This window comes from Notechis scutatus, chromosome 5 (assembly GCF_049901735.1).
Source record: "Notechis scutatus isolate UNSWTSFEM ecotype Mainland chromosome 5, rNotScu1.2, whole genome shotgun sequence".
Taxonomy (NCBI): Eukaryota; Metazoa; Chordata; class Lepidosauria; order Squamata; family Elapidae; genus Notechis; species Notechis scutatus.
This window is the reverse complement of record NC_142013.1, coordinates 93561995-93580404: the sequence shown is the minus strand read 5'-3', so window position 1 is coordinate 93580404 and position 18410 is coordinate 93561995. Positions and strand designations below refer to the sequence as shown.

General features: G+C 39.6%; 1 protein-coding gene across 3 annotated transcripts in view; it reads right to left on the bottom strand.

The window, feature by feature from the left end:
- ABCC4 (ATP binding cassette subfamily C member 4 (PEL blood group)) overlaps positions 1 to 18410 on the bottom strand; it is a 197318-nt gene that overhangs the window by 133172 nt on the left and 45736 nt on the right. For 2 of the 3 annotated variants that reach the window (XM_026668980.2, XM_087967376.1), the window contains exons 8-13: positions 17939 to 18188; positions 14887 to 14991; positions 12397 to 12486; positions 11148 to 11339; positions 9956 to 10050; positions 5487 to 5573 (exon numbers count right to left, since the gene is read on the bottom strand). In XM_026668980.2, the coding sequence (XP_026524765.1) occupies positions 5487 to 5573; positions 9956 to 10050; positions 11148 to 11339; positions 12397 to 12486; positions 14887 to 14991; positions 17939 to 18188 (819 nt within the window). The remainder of the gene's footprint in view (positions 1 to 5486; positions 5574 to 9955; positions 10051 to 11147; positions 11340 to 12396; positions 12487 to 14886; positions 14992 to 17938; positions 18189 to 18410) is intronic. The other variant, XM_087967375.1, reaches the window with a different exon arrangement.

Sequence of the window (18410 nt, the reverse complement as noted above, 5' to 3'; positions counted from 1 at the left end):
GCACCTCAGATATATGCTGGAAATATGAACAACATGAAGGGACCATTTGGCATGCTCAACGGACACATTAAAAACTTGTTCTGTGTGCGAGATGGGCAGTCCCTAAGTAGGATAAATAAATATGGTAAAAATTTTGGATTCAAATATATACAGTGGAACCTCAAGTGATGACCATAATCTGTTCCGAGAATTCGAGCGTCACACGATTTGGTCCTCACCAGAAGTACATGGACATAAAAAAAATGGTGTGGCACAGAAGGGGAAATCAGCATGGAACAGCAAATCACCACGACTGTGTTTGGTCGCGACTAGAGGTAAGAAATTTTGGTCGCTAACCCGAATTAGTTGCGAACGGAAGCATTCGCAACCAGAGTACTTTGAAACAGAGGATTTTAAAGATTAATATGCAATTGAAGGCACAACTTCTTTTTTAGGATTGATGGATAAACAGTTAGAAAAGAGGTGTGGAGGATTACTTCAAACTATGATAACTGCAGTGAAACTATTATACGCACAAAAATGGAAAGATTTGACATTACCTACCCCATGAAGAAATAGTTGGTGAAATTGATAGAACTTGTGGAGATGGACAAATTGGCTTCTTTGATTAGAGAAAGGTTAATTAAACTTATGGACATTTTGCACGAGAAGGTAAATGATTTTGTGATTTGTGATTAGGAAGAATAAATTGTAGAAGGGAAATACGATGAAATTGGAGAGTAGTTTGATTAGAATTATATTTATGTCTTTTCTGTTTTTCCTCGCTCCTTTTTTTTTCTTTGACATACTTTGTTACAGTTTTCTCCCTTTGGATGTATTAAAATATTTTAATAAAAATATTATTTTTTAAATGGCAAAGGGGAAAAAACCCCTGGAACATAATCAAATCAATGGGCAAAGAAAGAATTAAGCAGCCTCTTCTGCCCCATAACTGTTTTTGGCAAATGCTCACCTAGTTTTCCTCTATAATGAACTATAATAACATAAAAAAAAGACAATTAACTAGTGCTTGTAGCTAAACTGGAACTGTGTCCTTTATTTTTATTTTACAGTACATATTATTAAATTCGTTTGCCACCCATCTCAGTTTTATTGTATCGTTTAGATTGCAAATAGAGCAAAAACAAAGAAAGTTGCATCAGCTGAAATCACAAGCTACGAATGTTCATAATATATGAGTGTAGCCTTAAAGCCTTTCAAAAGCCTTTTTAAATTAAATAATATGATAAATAATATCTGTCATTGTTTATTTTGCTTATTTTGAGCTACAGTGGCACAGTGGTTAAAGTGCAGTACTGCAGGCTACCTCTGCTGACTGCCGGCTGCCTGCAATTTGGCAGTTCGAGTCTCATTGGCTCAAGGTTGGCTCAGCCAGCCATCCTTCTGAGGTGGGTAAAATGAGGACCCAGATTGTTGGGGGCAAGAGGTTGACTCTGCAAACTGATTAGAGAGGGCTGTAAAGCACTGTAAAGTGGTATATAAGTCTAAGTATTATTGTTATTTTGGCATAGGATAAATAAAAGGTAAGTTGCCCACAGAGAAATGAATTCTGGAAACAGAGACTATTTAATTGCCATGACAAATTGAAAAGGCAAGTACTGCAGTAGTCAAATCCATCCTTCCTCAAACTGTACCTATTACAGCTCTAGGGGGCGGTGCACATCTCTGTTACAAAGCCGAAGAGCCAGTGCTGTCTGAAGACATCTCTGTAGTCATGTGGCCGGCATGACTAAACACCGAAGACGCATGGAGCGCTGTTACCTTCCCACCAAAGTGGTCTCTATTTTTCTAGTTGCATTTTTACATGCTTTTGAACTGCTAGGTTGACAGAAGCTGGGACAAGTAATGGGAGCTCACTCCGTTACACGGCACTCGGGATTCAAACCACCAAACTGCCGACCTTTCTGATTGACAAGCTCAGCGTCTTAGCCACTGAGTACGGTACTAGAATAAAATTAATTCATTTTTAAGCTTAGGCCAGCAATAGTTTGACATCACTAGACTGAAAAAGTTAAGTTTAATTTTAAGTTTATGCTGCACAGTGAACTTTCATTTTGCCTCTGGTTTACTTTTATTAATAAGCGTATATACAGGTAGTCCTCAACTTGCGACCACAATTCTGAGCCCAAAATTTCTGTTGTTAAGTGAAACATTTGTTAAGCGGGCTATGTCCCATTTTACGTCTTTTCTTGTCACCGTTGTTAACTGAATCACTGCAGTTGTTAAGTTAGTAACATGATTGTTAAGTGAATCTGACTATCCCATTGACTTTGCTTGTCAGAAGGTTACAAAGGGTGATCCCAGGATGCTGTGACTGTCACAAATATGAGCCAGTTGCCAATTATCCGCAGGGAGGTTTCAATGGTTGTAAGTGTGAAAAACAGTCATGTCGCTCTTTTCAATGCCGTTGTAACTTTGAATGGTCACTAAATGAACCGTTGTAAATCGAGGCCTAAATCGAGCAGTAATCTCCAGGATGATGTAGTCCACATATCCATAGAAAAGTTAAAAAAAATGAATTAACTTGTAAATACAGATAGTCCTCGACTTACAACAGTTATCTGATCATGTGATTCCCCTTTTGTGACCTTCTGACAGGCAAAGTCAATGGGGAAGCCAGATTCACTGAAGAATCATGTTACTGATTTAACAACTGCAATGATTCACTTAACAAACGTAGCTAGAACGGTCGTAAAATGGGGCAAGGCTCACTTAGCAAATGTTCTCACTTAGCAAGCAAAATCTTAGGCTCAATTGTGGTCGTAAGTCGAGAAGCACCTGTAGCTTGCTTATGCCATCATAAGTACTGTTTGTTAGGCTTCGATACCTGGAAAACTAGATCAGTAGTAAAAAAAACAAAAAACCATTCCAGATTCTTATACATAAAATATAATAGCAATTATCTGAGAAAAAAAGGTAATTCCAAACATGTATTTATACTGAATTATATTCTTTTATACTAAATCATATTTAGAGCATAAAGGTTGGTCTAATTTATGTGGTAGACAGGAAGATAGAAAATCAAATAAATGGATGTTCATCAGGGTAATTAATCCAGGTGAGATGGGCAGCACATAACTTGAATAAATATATAAAATAATTTTGAAGAGCAATAAATCAGAGTCATGGTATGAAAAACTATGCCTCGTTATTTAATCTGTCCAAATAAATTGAAATCATTTGAGACAGGTAGTCCTCAATTTTTGACCACAGTTCACCCCCAAATTTATGTTGTTAAGCAAGACATTTGTTAAATGAGTTTTGTCTCATTTTATGACCTTGCTTGCCATAGTCGTTAAGTGAATCGCTGCAGGTCATAAATGCCGGTCGTTAAATGAATTTGGTTCCTTTGCTCATCAGAAAGTCACAAAAGGGGTCGGCATGACCTTGGGACACAGCAGAGGTCATAAATATGAACCACTTGTTCAAGCATCTGAATTTTAACCACATCATCATCATGGGGATGCTGCAAAGGTCATAATTGTAAAAAATGTTTATAAGTCCCATTTTTCAGGGTTGTCGTAACTCCAAGTGGTCATTAAATGAACTGTTGCAAGTTGAGGACCACCTGTATATCTTTTAGGACTGGGTCCCTAACCCCCAGCCTGTATACGGGCACTGGCTACAGCATGCCAGAAACTGGGCCATGCAAACAGGCAAAGCCCTATCTACGGGATGCAGGCAGTATGCAAAACCACACACCCTCCATCCATGGAAAAACTTCCCTCCACAGAATCGATCCCCGGTTCCAGAGGTGCTCTTCAGCAGGTTCTGACCAGTTCTGGAGAACCGGTAGTGGAAATTTTGAGTAGTTCAAAGAACCCGCAAATACCACCTCTGACTGGCCCCGCCCCCATCTATTCTTTGCCTCCCGAGTCCCAGCTGATCAGCTGGGTCTTTTTTTGTTGCCCTGCACAGGAGAATGGAGCTGGAAAGCAGGTTAGTGGGGTGGGGAGGGAATGGAGATTTTGCAGTAACCTTCAGGGGTGGGATACTACCAGTTCTGCCCGGCTCTATAGAACCAGTAGCTCTGAAGAGCAGCAGACACCAAACCAGTTCTGTGTCTGCTGCTATTTGGTCTGCCTGGGCTCTTCCCTGTCCTTTATTTCCTGCTTTTTCAAACTCAACTGCTTTGCGCGGCACAGCTGAGGTTGAAAAAGCAGGAAAAAAAGAGGCTTTTCAAATGCTGCGCACCTGCACGCAGCACTTTTCAGCTGTCCAGGTGGCACAGGTTAAGTTATATTACACGCGCACGTAGCGTGCAACTGGCGCGTGTGCCCTGTGAAGTGCGCACGCACACGCAAAACGTAATCAGCAAACCAGTAGTAACACCGGTTGAATCCAACCCCTGGTAACCTTCCCTCAGGAGTGGGGAGGGAATGGGGATTTTGCAGTAACCTTCCCCTGCCACACCCACCAAGCCATGCCCACCAAGCCACACCCACAGAACCAGTAGTAAAAAAAAATTTCAATCCTACCACTGCCTGGTTCCTAAAAGTTTTTTGGGGGAGGGCACTGTTTTAGGATGTTTCACAAAGGCTATCATTATGGACTTGACTTCCAGAGCTTTAGAAATGAAATAATGGGCCTAAGTTTGCAGTGCTTTTCTTAAGCAAATCAGAATCTGGAAAATTAACACTGTCATCTGCATAGAGAAGACTGGATACTGATATATCAATTCCATCTTTATCATATGCAAGAATAACTATTATCTAACACTTAGGGAATACAGTACAGTATATGGGAAGAGGATGAAGTACTTGTAAAGGAGCATTAAGGAATGCTACAATTTCAAGAAGAAATCACCATTAATCAATATTATAAAACATCACCATAAAAGCCCCATGATTTTTCAAGGGACATGGAAAGCAACAATAATCTACAATCATAGTCATTAACTTTAACTTTAGGACCTCTTACTCAAAAAGACCAAAAGCCAATAGTGTGCAAATGTATGTAAGTATATATTCTTGTCAGCTAATTGCTTTAGCTACCATTTATGGTTCAGAATAACAGAATAACAGAGTAAGAAGGGACCTTGGAGGTCTTTTAGTCCAACCTCAAGCAGGAGACCATATACCATTTAATCAAAGAATTAATCAATAAAGGATAATGCAGGTAGCATTGGATAAGATTTTACTGAGTTCAGCAGCAGTTCCAAATAAACGTAGGATTGTTCTCTTTAATTGAGAAATATAACTCTTATATTATTATTCAACAAAAACATCCCTTTATAATCATGTCAGCTGTTCTCAGGACAGAAATACTGAGTCCCCTTCTCCCAATTTGTTTGAAATGTTTACATAAATGATTCTGATTTTCTATCGTTAGAATAAGATAGGAGCAATAATATATTCACCAGGTCACAAAACCCACTGAGGGTCTTTAAATGTTTCAAGTTAACCTTGTTTCCATGTACAGTTTAAGAAAGGAGAACCGCGGAAGAGAAATGTAAATGTTTAAAAGTGCACTGGGGAGTTACATACTTTTCAAATAAATGCCTGCTCACTTCTGCATCCACTGCACTTAATGGATCATCCAACAGATAGATGTCGGCATCCTGGTACACAGCTCTAAAAAACAGACAAGTGAGGAACAATTAAGTTGCTTCTGAAACAAGTGTGCATTTTTGAGCAGAAAGGCCTCATCCATACAGTGAAAGGCGGGATCTCTCATCTACTCTCGTTTCCATTTTCCTGCCCTGGTGCAGCTATTGGGTCATTACTGTTTCCATATCTATCTATCTATCTATCTATCTATCTATCTATCTATCTATCTATCTATCTATCTTTGGTTATTCAGGTTTTCTCCCATGTAAAATTGGAAGTGTCTAGGCGACGTTTCGATAAAGTCTCATTCGTCATCTTCAGGCTTGTGTCTTTGGCTTTGTGCTTCTCGGAATAATGTGAGCTTGCAGCTGCTTCTTCCTTTTAACTGCTAGTCGGGATGTGACTTGATTGGGTGGGGGCTTGGCTGTGTTCTGATTGGGTGGGGGTGTGTTCTCATTGTTTGGGGGTTTGGCTATGTTCTGATTGGTTGGGGGGTTGGCTGTGTTCTGATTGGCTGGGGGTGTGTTCTGTTCAGGTGGGGGCTTGGTTGTGCTCAGGTTAGTCTTAGTTGCCGGGGGATTTGAGCTGGTGAGCTGTGATCCTGTTGTTTGGCTTCGCGTTCGTGGTCGTGCCACATCTTCATGGTGGGCGTCCGTTCGCTTCATGTATGGGTCGGAGGGGTTTGAAGTGGGTAGTGATGCAGCTGCGGTACGGCTTCTAGTCCATGGTCGTGTCTCATCATCTGTGTGGGTGTGAGCCTGCTTTCTACATGGAAGTGTGGTGGTAGCATCTTGTGTGGCCCTCGTGGGTGTGGGTCTGGTGTCCTTCTTCATCTTAGGTACTCGTTTGTTAATGAGGGCGGGTTTCCAGATGGCTGGTAGGCGGGAGGTATCATCTCGTTTATTCATGCTGTGTGGGCGTTTTTCTATCTCTATGGCTTCCCTGATTATTCTGTTGTTGAAGTGTTCAGTTTTGGCGGTAGTTCTGGTATTTTTAAAGTCAATCTCATGTCCTGTGGCTTTGAGGTATTGGACCAGGGAAGAGGTCGGTTCTTCTTTTTTGATTGAGTTCTTGTGTTCTTCAATGCGTGCACTTATTCTTCTGTTGGTTTGTCCGATGTATGTGGTGGGTCAGGCGGTGCAAGGGATTTCGTATACTCCTTGGTTTTCTAACTCGATTTTGTCTTTAGGGTTTCTTAGGATGGTGGATATTTTTCTGGCATGGTCCCGGGTTGAACTTCTTTATACAGACACAAAAACTCAATTTCATGCTCCTTTTTGTGTTCTATTCCATATCTTACACTATTCTACATTTTCTATATAGTTTTTCCCCTCTTTTAATTTTCTCAATTTTATTTTGATTATCTCATCTCAATTCAAATCATTATATTTATACTTTTGTCTGTTCTGTTTCAATTTCATATTATCTTTTCTCATTAAACAAATTTTCTCCTGTAGTTACTAATTGGAGTATGACACCTTTATATCTTTTAATTACATCCATTCAACTCTTATTTAAACTTCTATATATACCTTAAGGTTATGACCTTCAATATAATACATAATACATAGCTTCCAATTGAGTTCTGCTTGGTACATTCTTATAATACACACTATATTCTTTTTAAAAAAAGATTATAAATATATGTAATTATAAGCCCTCATTACATTCCAATTCAGTTCTATAATTAATAATCATTAAAATCTTAACATCTTTAACACTTCTTTTCAATTAAATATCATACTTCCTTAAAGACACATATAATCTCCATAATTAATTTTTCCCTTATTTCTCTTCACATGTTTTGTAAATCATTAAATATTCATTTTGTTACATTTATTTACTGACAAGCATTCCACTGAATTACGATAGCTATTTTATCAAACATTTTAATCATACATTGTTTCATATTTTCTAAAATTATTTCTGTTTCTAATATAACAATACTATCTTATGTACCTTTGCAGAATCCCTTTTTCCATTAAGTTTTCACCCATTATCTCTAAATAAGCCCTGTTTCTCCATATTTTGTTTCTGTCCTTTATAACTTCTTTTCCTTTCTTTCTTCCCTCTCATCTTCTCCCTCCCCTTTTTACCCCGTCTCTCTAGTTATAATTCTCTCTTCTGCATTTCCCTCTTCTGTTGCTTTCTGATTTTATATTTATTTTTCACTCTATTTTTTTGCAGTTGTTGTTTTTCCCAATCTTAAACTTTCCATTCTCTTTCCCCCCTTTCCTTTTTTTTCCCCTCCTAAGATTACTTGTTCATTAAAGATGGGTTCTTCTTTGTCACAATCTTCTTGTTCTGCAGACATTTCTTGTTGTTTCTCATAATTCCAAATCTCCATTTCTAAAAACTGAAATACGAAGCCAAAAGAACCTCTCCTTTCTTGTGCATCTTCTTTGTACTTTTTAAGTTCCGTTTTCAGTTCTTCTAAAAGTGGAGCCATTTTAAACAGTTTTAAACAACCACCCGATTGATTTTAGTCATTCAAATACAATAACCAAAAATCCAGAAATCATCAAGTAATCCAAATAGTCCCAAGTTATTTCTTCTTATTTCTTTTTCAACTTTCTCTTCCTGGGGTTTTTGTTGCGATATTTCAGTTAGAATGTATCTTTTGGAAGTCTTGTTGAGATTTTGCTGAAAGTTCTTTTTAATTCCAGGCAGTCTCCTCCCTTCCAGATCCTGCCCTTTTATTCTTTTTCTCTCCTTTCCTGTTTTCAAAAGCTTTTGATTATCCAGAAATCTTTATTATCCCTTTGACTTTTTATTTTCAGCATTAAATGCCTATTAATGTCAAAGTGGATTTTTTTCCAATTTCTTGCTTAAGTCTCTTTGCTGTCAGTATAGGAAAAGGAGGGGGGAAAAACCAAATCTTTTCCCTTTTCTCTCTCCTTCGCAGCTTAAAAATCTTCTTAGGGAACAATGTTATTGTTTTTTTTAATAGTTTCAATTCCAGGGTACCTTATTTGTTGCTTTTGCTGTTTGACCCAGTCAACCAAAACTTTCTCTTCTTATCTTCCTCCTGCACATTCTTTTCCAGTCAAGTTCTTCTTTGTGGTGGCCATTTCTGACCACCGCTACAACCGCCTTCGGGAAAGGGAGTAATGGCCAGCTGGGGAGGAGAGATGCGGATCTCCTCAACCCTGTAGGCAGTCTCCCCCTTCTTCACCACCTCTACAGGGTGGCTTAGCCCCGAAACCAGCTGGCTCGGGGCGCTCCAGAGGCGAGCACGGATCGAAGCCTTGCAGAGACGAGGTTTTGTCTGTTGCTGAAGAAGCTCAAACCGGAAGTCCATAATCCCCCACATATATTTTTCAAAGTCCTATAAACATCCAACATCTGATCCAGTGGTGGGATTCAAAAAATTTTTACTACCGATTCTGTGGGCGTGGCTTGGTGGGTGTGGCAGGGGAAGGTTACTGCAAAATCCCCATTCCCTCCCCACCCCCCTAACCTGCTTTCCAGCTCTGTTCTCCTGTGCAGGGCAACAAAAGAAGACTCAGCCGATCAGCTGGGACTCGGGAGGCAGAGAATAGATGGGGGCGGGGCCAGTCAGAGGTGGTATTTGCCGGTTCTCCGAACTACTCAAAATTTCCGCTACCTGTTCTCCAGAACTGGTCAGAACCTGCCCTATACCACCTCTGATCTGATCACCTGAAAGATCATCTCTTTCACCTTGAAGACCATATCTTTCACAAAACCCATCATAGTATTTTTATTTTGTGGAGAATAAGGGAGAATGGAACTCCATACTAGTTACCATAAAGTGATAAAATTATGCTAAAATGTCTCCTTTTGAGAATGTCTAAATCAGAACAGGTAATCCTCAACTTACAATCACAAATGAGCCCAAAATTTTGGTTGTTAAGTGAGACATTTAACATTTGTTAAATGAGTTTTGCCCTATTTTATGACATTTCTTGCCACAGTTGTTAAGTGAACCACTACAGTTAATAAATTAGTAAACCAGTTGTTAAATGAATCAGGCTTCCCCACTGATTTCGCTTGTCAAAAGGTTACAAACATGATCTTGGGACACAGCAATAGTCATAAGTATGAACCAGTTGCCAGGCACCTGAATTTTGATCACAAGATCACGGGGATGCTGCCAAAGGTTGTAACTGTGAAAAATGTCACTTTTTTCAGTGCCGTTGTAACTTTGAATGGTCACTAAATGAACTGTTGTAAATTGAGGACTACCTGTAAAACGTAGCATTGTTTGCTCTTAGGACTTTGATTTCAACACTTTGATTTCTGTCAGCAGTTTGTTATCACTAATTGATGCAATTTTAATTTTTTACAGATGACCATGAAATGTACATAATTTCGATTTTAGTTTCACCAAATGCATTGATATCTGCAGGTTCAAGATGGTCTCATAAAATTCAAGTCCATTTTACCTAGCAAGATTAATCCTGGCTTTTTGTCCACCGCTCAAAGTAGCTCCTCTGTCTCCAACTATTGTTAAGTCTCCATCTTCCAGCTGCTCAATATCCTACCAAAAAGAGAGAATTATTTAAATAAAAATGTTTGCATTTGTCCTTTTAATGATATGAGAACCGTCGTAAATATTATTAATATGCACACATTCTGTTCAAAAGGAGAACTTATTAATCAGAATTGCTTTGTAAGATTTTCACTCACCGAAGAAGTGTGTTTATACAATTTATAAACCACTACAAATTAAATATGGATTTTAGGGAATGATGAGCAGTTTTCATAATGCCATACAAGATTATAAAAAAAAGAGACCAACTGCATTTTTAGAAAATGTGTTTTGCAAAAGGTTTCCAACTGTCTGCTTTTCATCCATCTTCAGCCTGCCAGTGGCATCATCAAATACCATGTCCTGGATTTGGTGTACAATATTTTTCAAGTTGCCAAACAAAATTATCTGTCTCTTGGCAATCTATTTTAATGTCCTATATCACACCTGCCAAATCAAAGATGAAGTTGAAATGTTCTGAAGGACATTCTCTGAAATACAACGGCATTGCAATTTCTGTCTTCATTCTCACAAGTACGGAATGTGAATGATGTTCTACCCTGAATTATTTTCTCCTAGGAGTTATTTTATGCCTTTTAAATGGGAAATAGATAAATCTTGAAGTATTACAGCAGGGTATACAACCCACAAAATTATCACTGAATTGAAAATTTTAATACGGCAATAGGGAAAAATCTAGTAAACACATATATGAATCATTACATTTCATTAAATTTAATTAAAATTAAATTAAATCAAGTCAAATTTCATGATGTTTTCTTTTCAGCCTCTGACCCCTTGTTTAAAATTGAGGCCTCATCCCAAAAAAGCTCTGTCTGCATAATTATTTATGGATCCAGCCAACTTAAATTACATTTAAACATGGAGCTATTTTGCACAATGCATGCCGTCCTATATTTCACTGGCATTTCATCAATTCTTAAACATTGTTTTATTTTGGATGTTGGGCTGGTTTTGGGGAATCCAAAGGCAATAAGGCTTCCACGAGGACCCTGTAATTTTCCATGCATAACGCTTTGCCAATTTTCACTGTCAAAAAATGAAAAACAAGATGTTCAAAATGTATCTAAAGATGTAGAACTTACTTTTTTAAGAGCACAGGCTCTTAAAACCTTCTCATATTTTTCCTTTTGATATTCCTTTCCAAAGAGTATGTTATTTCTTACTGTGCCAGAAAACACCCAGGGTTGCTGAGAAACATAAGCTATTTTTCCTTGAACATCCATAAAACCTCTGATTATAGACAGCTCGCCCAGGACAGCACTCAAGAGTGAAGACTAGAAGCATAGGAAGAAAAACAAGTATAATTATAAATACTGAGGTGCACAACACACCTAAGACTTTCCATTCTTTGTACACATTAGCAGAATTTATTTGTAGAACCAGCACTAAAGATTCCCTTGGTTTTCTTGTTCTGTCATATTATGGACCGTTGTGCTTTTTCTGTCCATATCTTCAATGGCTACAGTGTGGGATTAATCGTAGCTAATACTAATTTCTATGTGGACCTAATTGGAGTTGGCTAATTGTTTTATTTGTATCTGATCAGCTAATCCAGTGGTGTCAAACTGGATTTCTTGGAGGGCTAGATCAGCATTGTAGTTGTCCTCCACGGGCCAGCTGGGGAGAGAGGAGACAGGACGGACAGCCTTCTGCAGCACCCTGCCAGCCAAAACAGGGGCACGGGGGGGGGGGTGGATTTAAACGTTTAAAAAGAAAAAAAACCCACAAAACAATAAGAAACAAGAGTGACAGAGAAAACAATCCAGATAGGAACAAAGAAAAAGAGGAAAGAGTGGCTTTGGTCATGCTTGTCAAAAGTCTGAATGAAGATTCATATCTGTTCGTTGCGGATTCATGAATAAATTGATGCTTAAATCATATCTATTCTTCTGAATTCATTCCTTAACTCAGCTCAATTTCAGTCACATTCTTTCCTTTTCTATTCGTTGCACAGGCATAGATACACTGTTTTACCTTCTCCTATTTCTTTCACTAATTTATGTTCTTTACCATTTATTTTCCTTCGTTCCAAGTTGCAATCTTACCTCACTAGGTGAGCCCATGGATTTTGACTTCCATAAGCCATCCTGGATACATCCCTCTGCCCCATATTACTTTTTAGCAAGATGGATAAGACAGACAAGCCTTAACCACACACACCCATATAACCTGATAATGGGAAGGTCAGTATCGGTCAGTTACCTCATCATACTCACATACAAGCTTGCATCTCAACAGATTGAAACCCAGAGTGGACAAAATCTCTGTTTTCAAATGCTTCAGAATGAACACCCAAGGGACAAAGTAACAATAAAAAAAGTGAAGACTTGCCTTTCCTGCTCCCACGGGGCCAATCACGGTGAGCAATTCTCCAGGTTTGACAGTAAATGAAATGTCTTGAAGTGTTGTCATTTCCATGCTCTATTCATTTGGGAAGAAATTAATATGGTTTCACCATATCATTTATGCATTTATTTATTTGCTTTCATTAACTGAATACAAATAAACGAAGCAATGTACATGTTTATGAAAAAAATAAAAACTGAAGAAAACTAAACAAAAATATATTAATTGACTCTATTCATTGTTTTATGCCTTCGGTCATTCTTGGCTCCTGGTGACTACCTTTATAGGAATTCCACACAAAATTCATAACATTTTAGAAAATAATCTATTTGAGGGTATTACTTTTTCCCCCAGTATAAGGTTTAATTACTCCCATCTATCAAGATCCAAAGAATTAATTATCTGTGAAATATTACATGTGATTAAAAAATGCAAAATAACATATACATTCCTTATAGATATGAAACTGATAGTTGTTTATAAAATTAACAGGCTTTTTTCCTATTTATACTTAATTCATACCTAATTCTCTTGTAAACAAGAATGCCACCCCGCCCCCCCCAAAAAAATAGAAATAATATCAGTGTTAATCAGGCCATAAAGTAACATAAGCACCAAGAAATCAGCATGAGAAAATGTTATTCATGTTCAGAAATAAGAAACAATTGCTTCTATTGCCATTATATTAACTTTCTCATCCTCTTTTATTTGATACAGGTACCTTCTACGTTACTAAACATTAAACTTGATTGGATTTAAAGCAATAATCAAGATTCCAGTTAAGGTTGGTATTAAACATAACGCATTGTTTCTAATCCTAAAATACTGTTCCACCATTGGCCTTCTTAAACATTATGCTTTAATCTCCACAAGGTGGCGGAAATAGCTCATTTTTATTCCTTTTTAGTGCTTCTAAGGACTTAAACTTTCTGGTTATACAATCAAGGTTTTCCCTCACTTTGATCTTGCACTGACTTCAACAGAAACATTCCACTTTCAGCCAACTGCAATGTAACTTACATATAATTGTACAATCTGGAACATGGTTGTCAGAAAAAGGAAACGGAATATCATATGTGGTGGACTTGCTCAAAAAAAAAAAAAATTGGATGCCAAAGGAAAGCCAGATGGGCTTCTCCTTCCCTTCCCCCTGCACCTTGCCCCCCACTCAATCCTACTTCGGGACAGAGGAGAGCGTGCTGGAAACGTGTATTGGCATTTCCAACACGCCTTTCTCCGGCGCTCGCCCGCAATTCTTCGCGTTCCTCCAGGCCTGGATTGCTGAGTGGGGAGAGCAGCCCTGATGTTTCTGCTGCCCCCAGGAAAAGAAAGCAAGCAGAAACATAGCTCTCACTGGGGGGAAAGAGTGGAGATCGGAAGGCACGGGCAACAGAAAACGGCGCTTTTCAAAGGTGGCAGCTTCTATCTTCTCTTGCCTGTGGCTTTCCTCGATCTCAGCTCTTCTGCCCCAGCGAGAGGTATGTTTCTGCTTGCTTTTCCTGTGCTTTCCATGGGCAGCGAAGGCTGGGGCCGGGGGAGGACAGCAGAGCAGAGCACCAAGAGGGATGAGGAAACTGACGCCGAGGCCCCATTCCAGACCTCTGAACTGGATGGTGAGCGCAGACTTGCCCACTCCACCCCCTCTCACCACCAGCAGTCAGTACTTTTCCTGTCCTGGGCTGTCCCTACAGCCCGTGGCCATTGACGAAGAGCCCATACTGGGAGAGACAAACTGGAAGGTGCGGGAGTGCCGCGCAAATGCAAGTAGCATGGCGCTCCTGCACCTTCCGGCCATCTCCATCGCCGCTTCAGCCCGCCTGTGCCGCCAGCCCCCTCTTGCTGCAACAGTACCATTACCTCATCCTGGCCGGCGAGGGCTGCGCTGCTTTTGCAGGTTTGCGCTCGGCCGAAGGGTGGGGGCCAGCGAGTGGGCAGGCCATAATCCAGGGTGCAGCCTGGATTAATTGCTTTGGGGGGAGCTTTGGGGGGACATTTCTCTGCGGCCCACCCAAATTTTCTCACGGACCACCAGTGGACCGCAGCCCCCTAGTTGGCAACCACTGGACTAGATGACTTACAAGGTCCTTTCTAACTCCATTAATCTGTATCTAACAGAGCAGGATAGCATTATGAATTTCAATATGGGCATCAGCATAAGAAGTGGTGGAAATGATCTGAACAAATGGTTTATGAAAAGCCAGCTTGTCAGTTTGCGGTAAAGATTTCAAACAGAGGTCTTACCTGATGCCACCAAATCATATTGCTTACTGAAAGCAACATTCTTCATTCCATTACTGAATGTGTTTCATTTGGAAATGAGAAGAAAAGCACTTTTAGTCTAACAACAACCTGAGAGGGAAAACATCTGTTGCTTGTCCAGAGGATAGCCATCTCTATCTCCAAATTTTGTATCCTTTACTTGGGCTGTAAAAGTGAACCGATTCTGTATTGCCATTCAGAATAAAGGTGATTTACCTTGTCCCAGGTGCAAGTCAAATCGTGTACGTTAAGGAAAGGATTTTCACTGTTACTTTTGAGTTGTGGCCTAAACTGAGAAATTTCATCAAGGATTAGAAAGTTCTGCATCAATGGAAAGAAAAAAAAGAAGATTGTATAAACAACAAAACAGAAAAGACTCGTTTATTTTTTGCTGAAATACATTCACATAATCAAAGGCTTCCAATATATTCAAAGAGCGTATCCATAGGCAAACTGAGTTCATTTTACAAAAGGGCTTGAATAATTTTCTGACCAAGTCAATCTTTCTTTTTAAATAAATACACAGTGATCTAGATTTATAATTTTATTATTAATAAATAAATGATTAACTAATAATTTAGTTTATAGTTTACAATACTTCATGTATAGCAAATGAAAATCTGATATCAATAGGAACAAAAGGTGGTTTTCTAACTTTATTCTGTGTCTTCATATATCTAAGTAGCAGTTCTGGTTTCTGTTAGGAATGTAAGTCACCTAACAGGTATTTGGGTTGGACAATATATAAACCAGGATAAACATTTTAAAACTGTATCTTTAAGAAAATGCAAAATTTGTAATTGGTTGTGGTTTCTCAAACGGCCATAAGATGGAGCCAGAAACCTGGGTTGTCTTAGTCTTAATCTCAGAAGAGAGTGTGAGTCTCTATTTTTCCTAATTGACTGCTATTTATGGATTTGATGTAAGTCTGATACTGAACTGTTTTTGATTCTGGACTTTGATATTGGAATTATCCCTGAAATGAACATTGACTGATTTAACTGTGAATGACTTTGGACTGCCTATTTTGAACTTTGCTTAAACATTTCTGGAAGTAAAAAAAAACCTACATTTACTGTACAGTGTATCTGTGTGCTGTGTGTGTATTATTCCAACACTTCTCTCAAATACGTCTCCCTGTATGCGCTTATTCTCCTAACAGGGAATTACCTCAACAGTTTCGCTTCACACAGTCTTCTGCAAACATAGGCACTGAATCCTACCAACTTCATCCCATCCTCAACTGTGCACACCAAAAATAAGATTTAAAGAACTGCACTATAATATATAAGAGAATGACAGAGTTGGAAGGGACTTTGAAGGTCTTCTAGTCTAACCCCCTGCAGAAGGTGGAGATCCTATACTATTCTGGACAAATTGCTGTCCAATCACTTCCTAAAAACCTCTAGTGATGGAACACCCACAACTTCTGAAGGCAACCCCTTCCACTGGTTAATTGTTCTCACTATTAGGAAAGAAGGAATGGGTGGAAGATTGTTAGAGACAGTGGATCAATTAATCAATGAAACGGCTTGCCAAGAGAAGGTGTGGGTGCTCCATCACTGGAGGTTTTCAAGAAGACATTGGACAGCCATTTATCTAGAATGATCTAGGGTCTCCTGTTCGAGCAAGGGGTGGAACTATAAGAACTCCAAGGCCTCCAAGTTCAATTCTTTTATTCTATAACTTCTATTCTAAGCCATTAAAGTTCAGAGTATTATAATGGCCTTATAATGCCTGATACAATGAAATTCTCAAATGCAAGGCCTTCTCTTCCTCTGGTAGCCCTGGCATTGGTTTTCCAACTTCCTTTGACAAAGATCTGGTTCTCTTGTTAATTTTGCAGAGGTGCTAAATGTGCAGTTCCTGGGTTGAACAAAGGCTATCATCATTATTTAGCAGGTTTCTAATGCCTGATTACAATGTCCGCATCAAAATATTTAGTGGAATTGTTCCTAAATTTCATTACAGATCCAAATAATGAAAGTGAAGGAGACTTAGCAATAGAATCTATTTGCTGTTTATTGATCAAGGGTGTCTAAAAAAAGTCTTGCACTACTATTCTGTATTTTTTATTCTGTATTATTCCACATTATTCTATAGGGTTTTTTCTGTATTTTTCCATGTATTTCAAATTATCTGATAAAACGATACCGTGTTTCTCACATAATAAGGCCGGGCCTTATTTTTTTGACCCCGAAAAAACGGCTAGGACGTCTTTTGGGGGTGACTTATTCCCCCTTGCATCCTCGGGTGGGCGAGCGGCGACAGCTTGGATGTTGGGAGACCTTCCGCCACCGTTAATTTCCCTTCTCCCTTGCTGCCGTGGCGTTACAGCAACGCCGCTGCGTTTGGCGCAGCCACGTGCAGCCAGTCAGGGCTCCTCCCTGCAACCGGAGCCCTGAGGAGACGCTTGGCTTCAGGCGCCCTGTGGCGCGCCTTCCCTTTGCCTTCGATGGTAAAGTGAATTATTTTAAAAACCTCCGCTCATCCTATCAGGGCCGTGCGAGCTGAGCAGAGCCGGAAAGCAGCCGCGGGTGTTTCCTGGTTCTGCCCAGCCCGTGCGGCTCTGCCGCGGCCCTGGCGTGATGAGCGGAGGTTTTTAAATAATTCACTTTACCATCGAAGGCAAAGGAAGGTGGCCACAGGAGCGCCTGAAGTAAATGTCTCCTCAGGGCTCGGTTGCAGGAGGAGCCCTGACTGGCTGCACGTGGTGCGCCAACGCCGCAGCGTTGCTGTAACGCCACGGCAGCAGGAGAAGGAAATTAACGGTGGCGGAAGGTCTCCGATATGAAGTGCTCCACCAACGCAGGCAGCACCATATCCGGGCATGCAACAAAGTACTTCCAAACGGCAAGCCCCCCGCCATTCCCCCATTTCGCATGTTTAATATGGGCCTTAATTTGGGGGGAGGGGCTTAATTTGATTTTATGCCAATAAATCATGCTGGGGCTTCCTATTGGTGGAGGCCGTATTGTTGGAGAAACACGGTACCTTTATTCTTTATCCATAATCATTCCCATTACCTTGAAAATCATTTATACTCATTCAGTTAAAGATCCTGAGCCAATAAAAAGCACCATAAATAATCATCCACAACAATTAAGAATTGCCCTAGGGAATTACATAAGGCAAATATTTATGCATTCTCTTTCCCTAGCTATTAAAGACACAGGAGCTGCCTGAAAGGAAAAGCATGAGCAACCAACTTGTTAATTATCTCTAATGCTGCAACTAAATTCAATGGAATGTCCCCTTTGGATAATACCTTGATTCGTCTAATGCTGACCAGTGCTTCAGATACTTTCTCAATGGCCATCGGGAAGAATAGTGTGACTGTCAGCCTCACTGCACCATAGAGAGTGACGGCAACAAACACTCGACTCGCTGAAATCAGATTGCCCAGCAGCACGTAGGTCATGAATGTCATAAACACTGTGATTTTGCTGGCAATGAAGAAGGATGCCAAGTTCATTCCCCGAAGGAAAGAACTCTTAAGAACCACTGAAACTTCCTTTCTGAAATAAAAATTTTAATAATTTTGATAAAACACATAATGTATTGCAAGCACTTTTTAAACAACTTCAACCAAGCACATCTAAAAGGTTTAGAAAAGCTAAATAACAATAAAGCCCACATTATTAAAAAAAAATCCATTCAGCATCAGCGAGAACATCAAAACAAAAATAGCATATACTGCTTTATCGACTCCACAATGCCCTAAGCAGCCAGGTTCAACT